Source organism: Natrix helvetica, assembly GCF_964273705.1.
Source record: "Natrix helvetica genome assembly, chromosome: 4".
Taxonomy (NCBI): Eukaryota; Metazoa; Chordata; class Lepidosauria; order Squamata; family Natricidae; genus Natrix; species Natrix helvetica.
The window spans coordinates 32,277,648-32,290,967 of record NC_138550.1 but is presented as its reverse complement, the minus strand read 5'-3'; the positions used below and the strand labels follow the sequence as shown (position 1 = coordinate 32,290,967).

General features: G+C 41.1%; 1 protein-coding gene across 4 annotated transcripts in view; it reads right to left on the bottom strand.

The window, feature by feature from the left end:
* The window catches only part of NME7 (NME/NM23 family member 7), a 72,008-nt gene extending 58,696 nt beyond the window's left edge, over positions 1 to 13,312 (bottom strand). For 2 of the 4 annotated variants that reach the window (XM_081952717.1, XM_081952720.1), the window contains exon 1: positions 2,827 to 2,937. In XM_081952717.1, the coding sequence (XP_081808843.1) occupies positions 2,827 to 2,835 (9 nt within the window). In that variant the 5' untranslated portion in view covers positions 2,836 to 2,937. Of the gene's footprint in view, positions 1 to 2,826; positions 2,938 to 13,017; positions 13,040 to 13,155 lie in introns of those variants that run through there. The other 2 variants (XM_081952718.1, XM_081952719.1) reach the window with 2 other exon arrangements.
* Positions 13,313 to 13,320: the final 8 nt, after the last annotated feature.

Below are 13,320 nucleotides of genomic sequence, written 5' to 3'. Positions count from 1 at the left end.
AAATTTGGGCACTTGGCAATTAGAAGGTATTTCCTATGGTTGCAGTGTTCCATTGTCACGTGATCACCATTTGCAATCTTTCCAGACAGCTTCTGGCAAACAAGGTCAATGGGGGAATCCGGATTTGCTTAATGACCACATGATTCATTTAACAACTTAGTTATTCACTTAACAACCCTGTGCTCAGTCATTGAAGCCCTAGTCCCAGGATGGCGAACCTATGGCACGCATGTCACAGATGGCACATGGAACCGTATTTGGTGGCATGCCAGTTGTGAGCTCTGGCACCAGCCAGTTGATTTTCCACCCTTCCGGAGGGCCAGGGGAGGCCGTTTTTGCCCTTCTCAGGCTTCAGGAAAGCCTCCGGAGGCTGGGGAGGGCGAAAAACAGCCCAAGTGGAAGTTCGAGAACAAACAGTTTCTGGCTTCCGGAGGGCCCCGAGGGGGGAGGCCGTTTTCCCTCTCCCCAGGCTTTAGGAAAGCCTCTGGAGCCTGGGGAGGTATTGTGCGCGCATGCGCAGGTGTGTGGGGAGGATTGAGTGGGCATGCACATGCGATAGCATACACACAATTTTGGCATGCCATAAGAAAAAGGTTCCCCATCACTGCCCTAGTCATCTCACATTTGGACTACTGCGTGCACTCTACGTGGGACTACCCTTGAAGAACATTCAGAAGCTACAGCTGGTATAAAGTGCGGCAGTGCAGGCAGTTCTTAGGCTGCCAGAGTGGCCCATGTTACAGTGCTCCACAAGCTGTACCTGGTTTGCTTCCAGGTGCAATTCAAAGTGTTGGTTATCTTTAAACCCCTGCAAGGCAAGGATCCAGGTTAGTTAAGTGTTGTGGCCCAGCAGGAGCCGTTGGAGCTGCAAACAGACTCCGACAGCGAGAAGCCCTATGAGTCGGCTCTGGAAGATGTGGAGGACACTGGACAGGGTTCCGACTCCGAGCAGGGATCAGAGAGGCTGGTTGGCCACCAGGAGGCGCCTGAGGCATGGAGCAGTGGTGAAAGCCAAAGGGAGTGTGCTCCTGATGTCATGCTTTGGAGCAGTGGGGAGGAGACAAGGGAGTTGGTCCTGGACACCCGGAAACGGAGGGCTGATAGACGTAGAGAACAACTACGCAGATACAGAAGATAATTGGACCCAGGTGGTTGTAATTAGGCTCCTCTCAAGATAGTATATAAGGAGAGACTTTGTGAGGAGGCTGGTTGCAGGATTCAACTTAATTACCAATGCTGGAGAAGCTCTCATGTCTGTTTCTTATTTTGGAAGTCTGGATTGCTGCCAAGGTCTAATCAGTGTGTTAATTTACTGTGAATAAATCGTCTAGCAGTATTCTTGTCTTGGAGTGCTTTGATGTACGAAGAGGGGGGGTCAGAACAGTTGAGGAACCATCTCAACCTGATGATGCTAACCTACCCCACCTGTGCCATCAGAGAGTCATACTACAGATCCTGTCAGTCAAGGAATTTCAGCTGCGGGATCTAGAAGAGCTCTCTCTGCTGTAGCAGCCTTTTGGCATATGGCTAGCCCTTGACTTACGACCAGAAAGGAGCCCAACATTTATGTTCCTACGTGAGACATTTGTTAAGTGACTTTTGCCCCATTTTATGCCTTTTTTTGCCACCATTGTTAAGTGAATGATTGCAGTTCTTAAATTAGTAATCTGGCTGTTAAGTGAATCTGCCTTCCCCATTGTCTCTGCTTGTCAGAAGAACGTAAAAACTGATCCCATGACCCTGGGACACTGCAACCATCATAAACTGCTTGCGAAGCATCTGGATTTTCTTTGCATGACCATGGGGATGCAGCGAACAATCGTAATTGTGAAAAATGGTCATAGGTCACCTTTTTTTGTGCCATTGTAACTTTGAACAGTCACTAAATGAACTGTTGTAAGTATCTTACCCCCTGAAGTGAGATTGGCTCCCACCCTTCTGATTTACCCCAATAGCCTTAAGACCTAGCTCTGCCAGATGGCTTGGGGTCCCAACAGGAAAGTATCACACTGGAGATGGTTAATTAAAAACCAATCCATCTCCCTCCCATCCAGGTCCCTCCTTCCCCATCTTGTAACTATGAATTTATTTGATAATTACTTTCATTTTATTGTGCTAGGAATATTTATCTCTGTTGATTTTAATGTTTCTATGCTGTGAGCCGCCCAGATTTGCTTCGAAATGAATTGGGCAGCAAATTAATTTAAATAAATAAACCAACAACTATGGCAAAATAAAAAGATTGTAAAATCAGGCATGAGACTCACTTATCAACAACCTTGCTTAGCAGTGGAAATTTTGGTCCCACTTATCGTCATAAATTGGGGACTATAGCATTGATTTTACTATTTATATCCCATCCCCGTCCATTCCAAGTACTGTATTGCGCATAGTTCCCATATTTTCAGAAACAGTTAAATAAAAATCAAGCTGGGAAAAACAAACCGTACAAAAATGAGAAGAAGAAAAAACTAATGATAGATAAAAATCAAGCCCAGTGTAATTAATTAAAAGCCATTATGAACAAAAACGGCCCTGCAAGGTCTGGTTAGAAACAGTTAAGATCTGAATGGAGTCAATGTAGCAGATATAAAATGCACAAATGAGCCTTGAACTTGGTGTCCGAGTTCCCAATTGACACGCAGCCAACTATGCCACAATCATTTTCTACGTCTGATACTTTTCTAAACATAAGAAAAGTACTACAGTTGGGTTCTCTGGAACTGCAATAAGGGTGAAAAGTGACCTTCAGCCAGCTGATACCAGCGTGTGTTAGTGCCAAAGACTTTGAAAGGCGGTTCCAAAGAGCACACATTTTGCACTTACCTTGAACATTCTGAGAATATCATGGCCTATTAAAAATTTATTGCCTTGCTGCAAAGAAGGAAAAAGAGTTCAGCCAATCCCCTTCTTATTCACTACTGGGAACATTCTGAGCCAGCATTCATTGTGTACTACAGTTTAACCAAACAGGCTCCTGATCAGTCTGTCATTAAAATTAAATGCTTCTTTTTACCTTGGATTGCGTAAAATATTAACTCTTGGGCAATCCAGTTGAACGCCAGATTTCAGTTACCACAATGTTTGATGGCATGCCCGTAAAACTATTATCACAAAGACACATATCAGGTTAATATTGGAACAGAGGTGTGTTGGTTTTTCTAACTTATCTAATATCTTTGGTAAAGAATTATGTAACAAAAAAAGAAAAGGACAAATGGGAGGGCAGGTAAGAACAAAGAGGATTTCAACTGGAATTTATAAGCTACTTCCGGAACCAAATACAATGTCCACTTACAATAGTGTACTTAGGGTTGTAGTGGTATACTTCTTGACGGGAACAAATTCCAAGGAACTAAATAGCGTTTACATTGAATATACTTGTAAAGGTTAGCGTCTTTTTAATTCAGATCGACTAATCGAATTAGTGATGCAAATAATCCCATTGTAAAAGCGTTACTACCTTTCTACTAAAGCTTAAACTGAATCGCAATCCAATTCTGATGGCCAAAAGATGAAGCAATGTCTATTTTTTTTCAATAGCACATTGATATATAATGTGCTATGTATAATGCTACCTATTAACATTTTAACTATCGCGACCACAGGATTATAGAACACTAAGGCACATCTTTACAACTGCAAGTGTAAGGTGGCTGCCTAAACAGGGAATTAGTGCAGGGGTGGGTTTCAAAAAAAATTTCTACCAGTTCTGTGGGCGTGGCTAGGTGGGGGGGATGTGATTGAGTGGAAGTGGCCAACTTGACATCACTCACGCCCACGCCCACTCAGTCATATGCCTCCCCCACCTAGCCACGCCCACAGAACCAGTGAATATTTCTGTTTTGCCAGCTGGAAGGCCAGCAAAGCAGCCTTGCTTTTCCTACCTCACCTACACACACACACACGCACACAGCCCTCCCCACCTACCTGCTTTGTGCAGCCGGGAGGGTGTGTGTGTGCAGTGAGACACCTCTCAAGCGAGCACCAAAATTGTACTAAGGCTCTGGCCGTCACCTTGCTGTGTTATTCTTTCCCTTCCTTCACGAAAGGAGGAGGAAGAAGGTTGCTGGAGGCTTAGTGCAGAAGCGAAGCAGCCCTGTGCCTTCCTTCACACCACATTTGTGTGTAAGGCAGACTTCCTGCCACTTTGGACTGGAGCTTGCACTCTCCGCGCTCGGTTGAGGAGCTGTGGGGGACACACAACAAGGCGATGGCTGGGGCCTTAGTGCATCCTGCTAAGAAGCCTCCTTAAGTAAGCAGCTGGGCGCCCCACATGTGCCTTTGCTACAGTTTGGCGCTCACTTGAGGGGGCTTACCCTGCGCTCATGCACCCTCCTCGCCCTGCCACAGCCAGCCAGGGGGTCGGGAGAAGAGAAGGAGGGCATCCTGAAATGAAGCCTCCACCACAGCTGGCAAGCACTTGGCCCAGCCGTGGCTTTTGCAAAAGTAAGAGAAGAGACAGACAGACACACAGACACACAGACACACAGGAACATAGAGAGATGAGGGGAGATTGGCTGACAAGTGAGGGCTTTCTCCAAGCCTGACACCCGGGGTGGGCATGCAAGGTTCGGCGGGACCAGCTCCCTTTTCACACCCTTTCCCCTGCTTAGCTGGGCAGCTGGGCGGAAAAGTGGCAGGCGGTGGCAAGTGGTAAGGAAAGTGAACCTCAGGCCAGCATCCCCGCCTGGTTCCTCCGAGAGCCATGGTGGCGGGGAAAGGCAAAATGGGAGGCGCCCCACCAGCAGAGGCTCCGCATGGAAGGCGAGGAAGAGTGCAGCAGCACGGGAGGCTGACCAAGCCGGCTCTCAGAGGAAGGAGGCAGGGATGCCGGCCTGCGGCTCACTTCTCTTACCGCCCGCCGCCGCCGACCCTGCCAAATGGAGAATGGAAGCCAGGTCAGTCCCGCTTGCCCACTCACTCACTGCTTTCCCAGCCAGCTGCCCAGCTGGGAGGGGGTACAACATGCGGGAAGCTCCCTGCAGTTCCTCGGCTTGTCTGGGCTGCAGCTGAGCCCGCTGCTCTCTCCTGCTGATGACCTCTCCTGCCAATGCCACCGCCCTCTCCTGCCACCGCACTCTTCTTCCACCATACCCTCTCCAGCATTTGAAGCTTGCCTGGCTGCAATGGCGGTGGCTTTTGGATACGCTGGCCGGTGGGAAGGGGGAGCTAGGCTAGCGCAAGTGCTACTTACCTGTGTGTAGGCAGGAGGAGGCAATTGTGTGGATGCACATGGCGAAGGTGAGCGTCTGAACAAGCCTGTTTGGGGGCATGGCCAGCCAGCCATCACTACCGGTTCGGCAACCCACACCCAATTACCACTACCGGTTCTCCCGAACCAGTCTGAACTGGGAGCAACCCACCTCTAAATTAGTGTAAACAGAAGATCCAATTCTTCAATTTGTTCTGTTCAAAATTCAGTGGCAGAGATACAAGTGAACCCGTAGCAAACAATCTTGAATTGCAGGCTTTGGCAATCTTTTGAGGTCAAAGGACACAACTGAAATTTTATGAGTGTATAGTGGTCTCTCTTGAAAAAGATTTAACAAAATGGCTACATTGCAACCATGGACTTTAAAAAAATACTTTCTAGAAAGCAAATCCATGAGATTATCTTCTGCCATCTCCTCTAGTTCCTACCTTGTCTTTTTGCCATGTCTCTTCCATCATAGTTTATCTTTCCCTTTTTTTCTGGAAGAGGAGTTTATTTCCAAAGCCCTGGACTGCGACCCTCCCATTTTATTTCTCCTAAGAATTGCACCAAAAACCTACTGTAAGGCAAAGAAGAATTCTTAGAAGAAAGTATGAATTATAAAAAAGCACTAAAAATACATAAAATTAAAATCGGGTTCTACAGGAAGCCTGGCAGCACCAAGAGGAATGATGCTGGATATATCAAGTCATCACACATTCTGTTTTTCAATCCTAGCCTACGATGGGCCGCAAGTTTGTGAGTCACAGCAGTCTTACTCATCTTTAGCTTATCTAATTCTTTTAATTACAGATGTCTGAGACTAAACCTAAAAAGGTGGTCATTCGAGGTCTACAGGTAGACCTCGAATTACAACAGTTCATTCAGTGACCAAAATGACAACGGCACTGAAAAAAGTGTGTTATGATCATTTTTCAGAGTTACCGTTGTAGCATCCCCAGGGTCATGTGATCAAAATTCAGATGCTTGGCAATATTTATGAGGGTTGTGGAGTCTTAGGCTCAAGTTATCACCTTTTGCGAACTTCTACAAGCAAAGGCAATGGGAAATCCAGATTCACCTAAAAACCGTGTGACTATCTTAACAACTGCAGGGATTAATTTAGCAACTGTGGCAAGAAAGGTTGTAAATGGGGCAAAATTTAATTAACTTTCTTGCTGAGCAATAGAAATGTTGGGCTCAATTGTAATCATAAAGCATAGGCAAAATATATGTTATCAAAGCAAGTAAAAATTCAATATGGCCTTTTGGACAGACAACATTATAATAAAAATACATAAACCTATACTTATTCATATAAAAAGTAAGCAAAAGTAAAATAACGTCTTCGTATAGTTTGGGCCAAGGCTTACAGAGGGTAATGCATCCAGCTTGACTTAACATACTGATTAAATACGGTTGAAAGTTCAATAATAATAATAATTGTATTATTATACATGATGCTACATTACAATATTATAGCACACTTAGGGAAAATCTGTTAAGTCACTGAAATTACATTTTCATAGCATGTCGACTGCTCTATGCTTCAACATAATTATTTTTTTACAACAGTTTCAAAATCTCTAGAGGAAGAGGTATTTACAAATGATTCAAGTTAATATTCTTGTCGAAAGAAATCCTAATTAAATGCTGGCAATTTATGCACTTTAAAAAGAGTACAGAAACCAGTAGAGAAATATATTTGGCAAGTAAACAGCTCCACCTAGTGTTCCAACAAGAACTGATTTTATATTTAATCCTAATGCAATTAGAGAATGTGATTATTGTATTTACTGTCTGCTTACCCCTTTATTTGGAAACAAATCCCACTTCATTCAGTGGGCTAACTGGTATGCTGTGAACAGCAATTCAGCCTAAAATATGAGCCCACAATTTTTATATATGTTAATCTCTTGGTCATATATTTTCAGACTTCAGGCTTATTTAAAGTATTGAGTGATAAAATAAAAATATTACACACACACACACACACACACACACACAATTTAATTGAATGTTTCTACGTTTTCTATAAACTTGCTCTGAAAATGCTGAAGAAGAATCCAATCTATTTTTAGCTGCAGAGAATACCAACATTATCATGGTTTTTTTCATTAATGATATCTTTTTACTGATTACACTTAGTCTTCTTTTTATAAATTATCCTTTTGTGGTTAAATATAACTGTTCTTGGGGAAATATGGACCACCGCCAAAACTGTTTACATCATGGAAATTTAACTAGAGATGTAAAGAACTTTACAATTTAAAAACTGTGCTTAAAAATGTCTTTCAAAAAAAAAAGAAAAAAAAGAAAATTGGAAGAATGTTCATTACCATTTTCATATCATTATTTATTTTATGTCTGATATGAGTTCAAACAAAGCTCACTAAACCCAAAATGAAATAAGAGACTAGCTTTAAGGTAGTGAGCTAGCAATACTTTATAACAGGTGATTTCAAATGCTGAAGGGCTGTGACCCACTAATGTAATGAATCTGTGTGAATAAAACTGATGGACTGCACACTGTACTCTGACAGGATTGCCATTATCTTTGCTCATCCAGGCAGAAAATGAGCCCTGTCTGGTAGTGATCTGTAGGCGGCTATCTCAGGAGCCTGCCGCATAAAGAACAGAGAGGGAGGCATGCTCAAGTGGCACAAGCAAACTTGGGGAAGGCACAGAGCCATTTAAGCAGAAGGCCTTGAGGAGCCCTTTGAGCAAAAGGACACCAAAAGGAGAGTTTGATTAAACTGGCAAAGCAATGGAGTTATAAGATTGCTAGCTAGAGAAAAGCACTGGTTATTGTTTGGTCACTACTCCCTGATTTTTCCACATTTTTCCTTGCCACCTAGGGACATTTCTCCAATACACAGCACTTCCATTCCAGAAGACCTACGTATCCACTCCCACAGATGCTAACTGAGAATTCCCAGGAGTCCAATTTCTCCTGCTTCAAGGGATGGCCCTTCCCAATCTCACGGCACTACCATTCCATTAATTTTGCAAAGAAGAGTTGGCAGTTAAAGCCTAGAAAACTAAATAGCTGCTCCATATAGGCCTCCAGGGCAATGCAACGTGGTGCAGACAAGGTTGAAAGGCAACTTCTCCTTTGCATCAAGACACAGTTAAAAAAAGGATCAGAAGAAACAAAGAGGACCTGCATTTACTGAAAGTTGAAGACCTAAAAGCAGACCTGTCAAACTGGCAGCCTGCGGACTGGATGTGTCATGTGCAGGCCATGATCACCCCGGGCTCCACAAAGGCAAAACAATGTTGTGAAACGTCACAATACGTTACATGATGCAATCAAGTTTGACACCCGTTTTTAAGATGCTGTAACCTAAGCATGTCCCTTTAAATCAATTTAAAGAATGCAACTCTTGGAAACCAGTTTTCTTAACTGAAAGCAACTGTCATGGGACTAACTTATACAGAGAAAATACGTATCTTCCCTTCTCAGTAGGTCAAATAGAAATACATGAAGCAATTACATAAGAATCTGCACTGATCAGAAACACACACATATACAGGCAACAATAATGCATATAATCGGAGGAGGCGGAGCTGACGTCGCAAAGATACGACGTGCGATCTTGGAACTCCAGGATCGCCGTCGATATTTCTGCTGCTGGACGGTCCTTTTGGACCTAAACCGTCCGTAAAGACAGTGATAGAGAAGGGCACATCTTGCTGATCCTGGGGACATCGCAAAGTCCCTGGTAGATCCAGGAGAAGCTTTTTTTCCGGCGACAAAGAAGCAGCCATTGAAGCTGCTGAAAGTTGGGACAGCTCCAGAAACAGAAGACAAGCAGGAGAGAAAGTGTGCCAAATTGGTGAGATAATTTTTTACTATTAGATGAGAGAACACCCAAAGATTAAAAGTAAAGTTAAAATTGAAGACAGAAGAGGTCAAGCGGCGAGATTAAGCCTGAGTCAAACCTAGTGTGTTATTTTTCTTTAATCCTTTTACTGCTGAAATTTCTATAAACACTTATTTTTTAAACTGGACTGATTTTTTCCCCTCATTTTTTAAAGATTTCCATTCTTTTTCTTTTTTCAACGCCCTATATTTTCTTGTTAAAATTTTTCTTTCTTTCTTTCCTGGAATATAAAAATATAAACAGGGAAGTGAAAATAGATGAAAAGAAGTAACACTGCCACTTAGAGGCTTGGAGGCTTGGAAATATTGTTTGTCTTCTCTACGTTTGAGCATTTGATAATCTTGTGCAAAGTAAGAGATGGTGGTACACTTCAAGGACTTTGAGTCTGTTTATTGAAAATGATAGTGGGAAGAGCATGGATGTTTATACAGGTGCTTCTCTGGGTACTATTAGAGTGAAAAGCTTGGAGTGGAAAAAAAAAGATTGCACTGAACTGAGAAAGAAGAGTTAGCTTTGTTTGGAAAAGAGCCTTGGATTTTACAGTGGCAGTGTACACTATTGGAAGGAAAAGATCAATGCAGATGATGTTGCAACAGGGAAAAGAAAAGGAAGTGACATTGCAGATGATAATGCAAGAAATTCAAAAAATACAAGTAAGAACAGAGAGCATTGAAAAGAGATTGGAGATTATTGGACAAAGAACAGAAAAAATAGAAGAAAAAATTGAGAATACTCACCAAACGATGATGAAATATGAGGACAGATCTCAAAAAACTGAAGAAAAAGATGAACAAAGAGATAAGAAAATTGGAGATATTGACAGCAGAATATGTGCTGTTGAAAAAGATAAGAGTGGAACATTGGAATGGGAGAACGATAGACTAGAATTTTACTTCAGATTCCAGAAGACAGAAGAAGAAAAGGGAGAAAATTTGGCAGAAGTAATGATAGAAATTCTGGCAGAAGCATTGGTGATAACTAAAGGGAAGATAATGGAAAGAACGGATGAGGGGTTTCGAGCCTTCACAACATACGCAGTGAAATATAAGTTGCCAAGAGATGTCCATACAAGATTTACTAAAAAAGCAATTAGAATACAAATACCACAAATGGAAAGAAATAAAAGATTGCACTACTATTGGATGGATACAGGATGATGTAATGAAATGTTATAATAAAAATTAATTTGAATTTATTTAAAGTTAGAATATTTTGTGTAAAATGAAGTAATAATAGTTATAGTCAAATAAATGATTAATAATGATAATACTGTATACATATATATTGATACTATGAGATTTTATATAATTTGTAAGTGAGGACTATGGAGAGAATGCATAAAAGTTTGGTAACCAAAGATAAACAATTTTATAAAACATGGGACTTCTCTTATCAATGGTTAGACAAAGAATTTTATAAAGATATATTATTACTTGATGGATTTAGGATGATGTAATGAAATATCATAATATAAGTTTACTTAAAATGTAGAATATCTCACATAAAATGAAGTAATGACAATTATAGTCAAATAATTGTATAATAATGATAATAATTGTATACATATATACCAGATTGATTATACGAGATTCTATATAAAGTGTAAGTGAAGACTATGGTGAGAATGTACAAAAAAGTTTTGTAACCAATCGACACACTGTATGGAATTGGAAGATATTTTTATGTTTTATGTTTGTCTGTACTTGTTTGTTTAAAAATTTAAAAAATGTTTTTTTAAAAAATGCATATAACTTGGGCAGGGAAATCACTACACAGAAGAAAACATGGAACCTCTTATGATCACTGGTAGTACGGGAATTGGAAACAATGCACAAAGCTATGCCTGTATATTCAGTTCAAACATAAGAACTCAAAAATTGTTTGTTAAAAGCTAGGAATATACATTCATCTCCTAATCCCTTGATGATGAACTATGGCATGCGTGCCACAGGTGGCACCCAGAGCCCTCTCTGCGGGCACACCAGCCATCGCCCCAGCCAAGCTCCACCACAGATGCGCCCACACCTCCAGCCGGCCAGCTGGTCTTCAGATCTCTGCCACTTTGGAAGCTTAAGTAACTATATACAACGTAGCTGAGAGAAATTAAGTAAAAGATCATTAATTAGTGGGAGCAGTGGGGAAAATGTATGTTGTCCTATTTATACATAGCAAATTTAAATTCCACTGTATTCAACATAATTGTTATAAATGTATTAATATGCATAAAATTGCAGTCAAGCAGAATCTTAATTAGGTAGATTCAAAATCTGCTTACTGTATTCAGAAAAAAATCACTGGTTTTACAGTGGTATGGTTTTACATCTATAATTTCTGCTTCACAACTGCAATTTCTGAGATTTATAGGCCTTTATAGGCTTTATAGGCCTTTGCTTCTGTGTCTGCATATAAAAATACTACAATGTCTAGCAAATCTACAAAGTACAGGAACAGGCATACAACCTGAATTTACTCACTGAGATAAATCACTCCAAAACTGGGTTTGTCCATTGCATTATACCCAAACTATACAAACCACATAATGGCTTAACTTGCTGTGTAAACCAAAGTATAAGCTCCAGCCAATGCCAGTCTGAATTCTTAATTCTTTACTACTTTTTTTCCCCATCTTGCCTTCCCTGTCCTGCATGGAGGGGACTTTATATTTCTCCAAGCTAGTAGGCATCATTTTCCTAAATCTAAATAAAATCTCTGCTTATTAAGACACCATGAAGATAATTATACCGGTTAGTAACTATAACAAATCATCTCAAGTTTTTTTCACACATTTATCTAAGAAACTCTGGCCTTCCTTGATTACTGGCCATGGTGGCAAGAGTTGATATAGTGAAAAGGATGGAAAAGATATCAAATTAAGAGCAGAATGAGTTAACTTGAAACATCATTTAACTATAAATGACACTGAATGGTTGTAGCCTACTACTTTCTAAGCACAGCCTACCTCTCAAGGTTACAGTAAAAATAAAATATATAAAACTATAGATGCTACATACGGCTTCTTTGAAGAAAGATGGATTATAACTGCAATCTCATTACATACATAATTGTTCATTTACAAAAGACCCTTTGTTGCAGTATTTCAGAAAGTTGTTCTTTAGATTTATTTTGCTTTTGAATTTCCCTTTGTAAAACAAAGTTTGGAGATTTGCCCCATTTTAGATAGGCGCTTTATTTTTCCCCAAGAAAACATGGTCAGTGTAGTATTAACAAAACCTTAATTAACCTGCCTTCCACCAAGGACCTGTGTACTGCATGAGTCAAAAAGAGGGATGTGAAAATATCTACAGACCCCTCAATTGTTTCAACTCCTACCCTCAAAAGACGCTATAGGGCACTGCACACCAGAACAACTAGACACAAGGGCAGTTTTTTACCGAATGCCATCACTCTGCTAAACAAATAATCCCCACAACACTCTCAAATTATCTACTAAAACTGTATTACTATTCTTCTTCTCTTCCTTCCTAGTACTTCTTTCCTAGTACCTATCTCTTTCCACTTGTGACTATAACCATGTTGCTTGTATCTTTACATTTTGATTGCTTATTAGTAACCTATGACTATCACCAAGTGTGGTATATTATGATTCTTGATGAATATATTCTATTTTATTTTTCTTTATGTACACTGGGAGTATATGCACCAAAGACAAATTCCTTGTGTGTCCAATCACACTTGGCCAATAAAGAATATTCTATTTTATTCTATTCTACTCTACTCTCAACATGTCATTGAGTTACACAGGACATACTAGCACTGATGATGTTACCTTTCTTGTTTAAATATTTATTAGGGTAATGAAAAGTTTGCAAGAAAACAAGCAAGCTCAGAGAGCAAGAAGGACGCCTCATTTCAACCCTGGGCTACAAATATTCTTTTTTTATTGGTGCGGGACATGCTATTAGCTGAAGTGCCAACCTTTCTTCATTTCTGGGGAGGCTTCGTAGGGGTCGTTGCCTCCCTCCCCTAAAAGACTTTTTAATGCTCTGACATCACTGGAGTGTCTTCCCCGCCGGAGATCTCCTTGCCCAGCGCGCCCAGCCCACCTCCACTCACCATGGTCCAGCCACCTCCGACTTCTCGACCGCGATCGCTACCTCACCGTTGGAGCGCTCTCAAAGCAGGAGAGGGAGGGGAAAAAAACCCGCGACTAGCGATACGCGATAGCCCCAAGCCGCTTCTTAGCAACCGAGGCCACGCCTTCTTTTGCTCTGCGGCTTC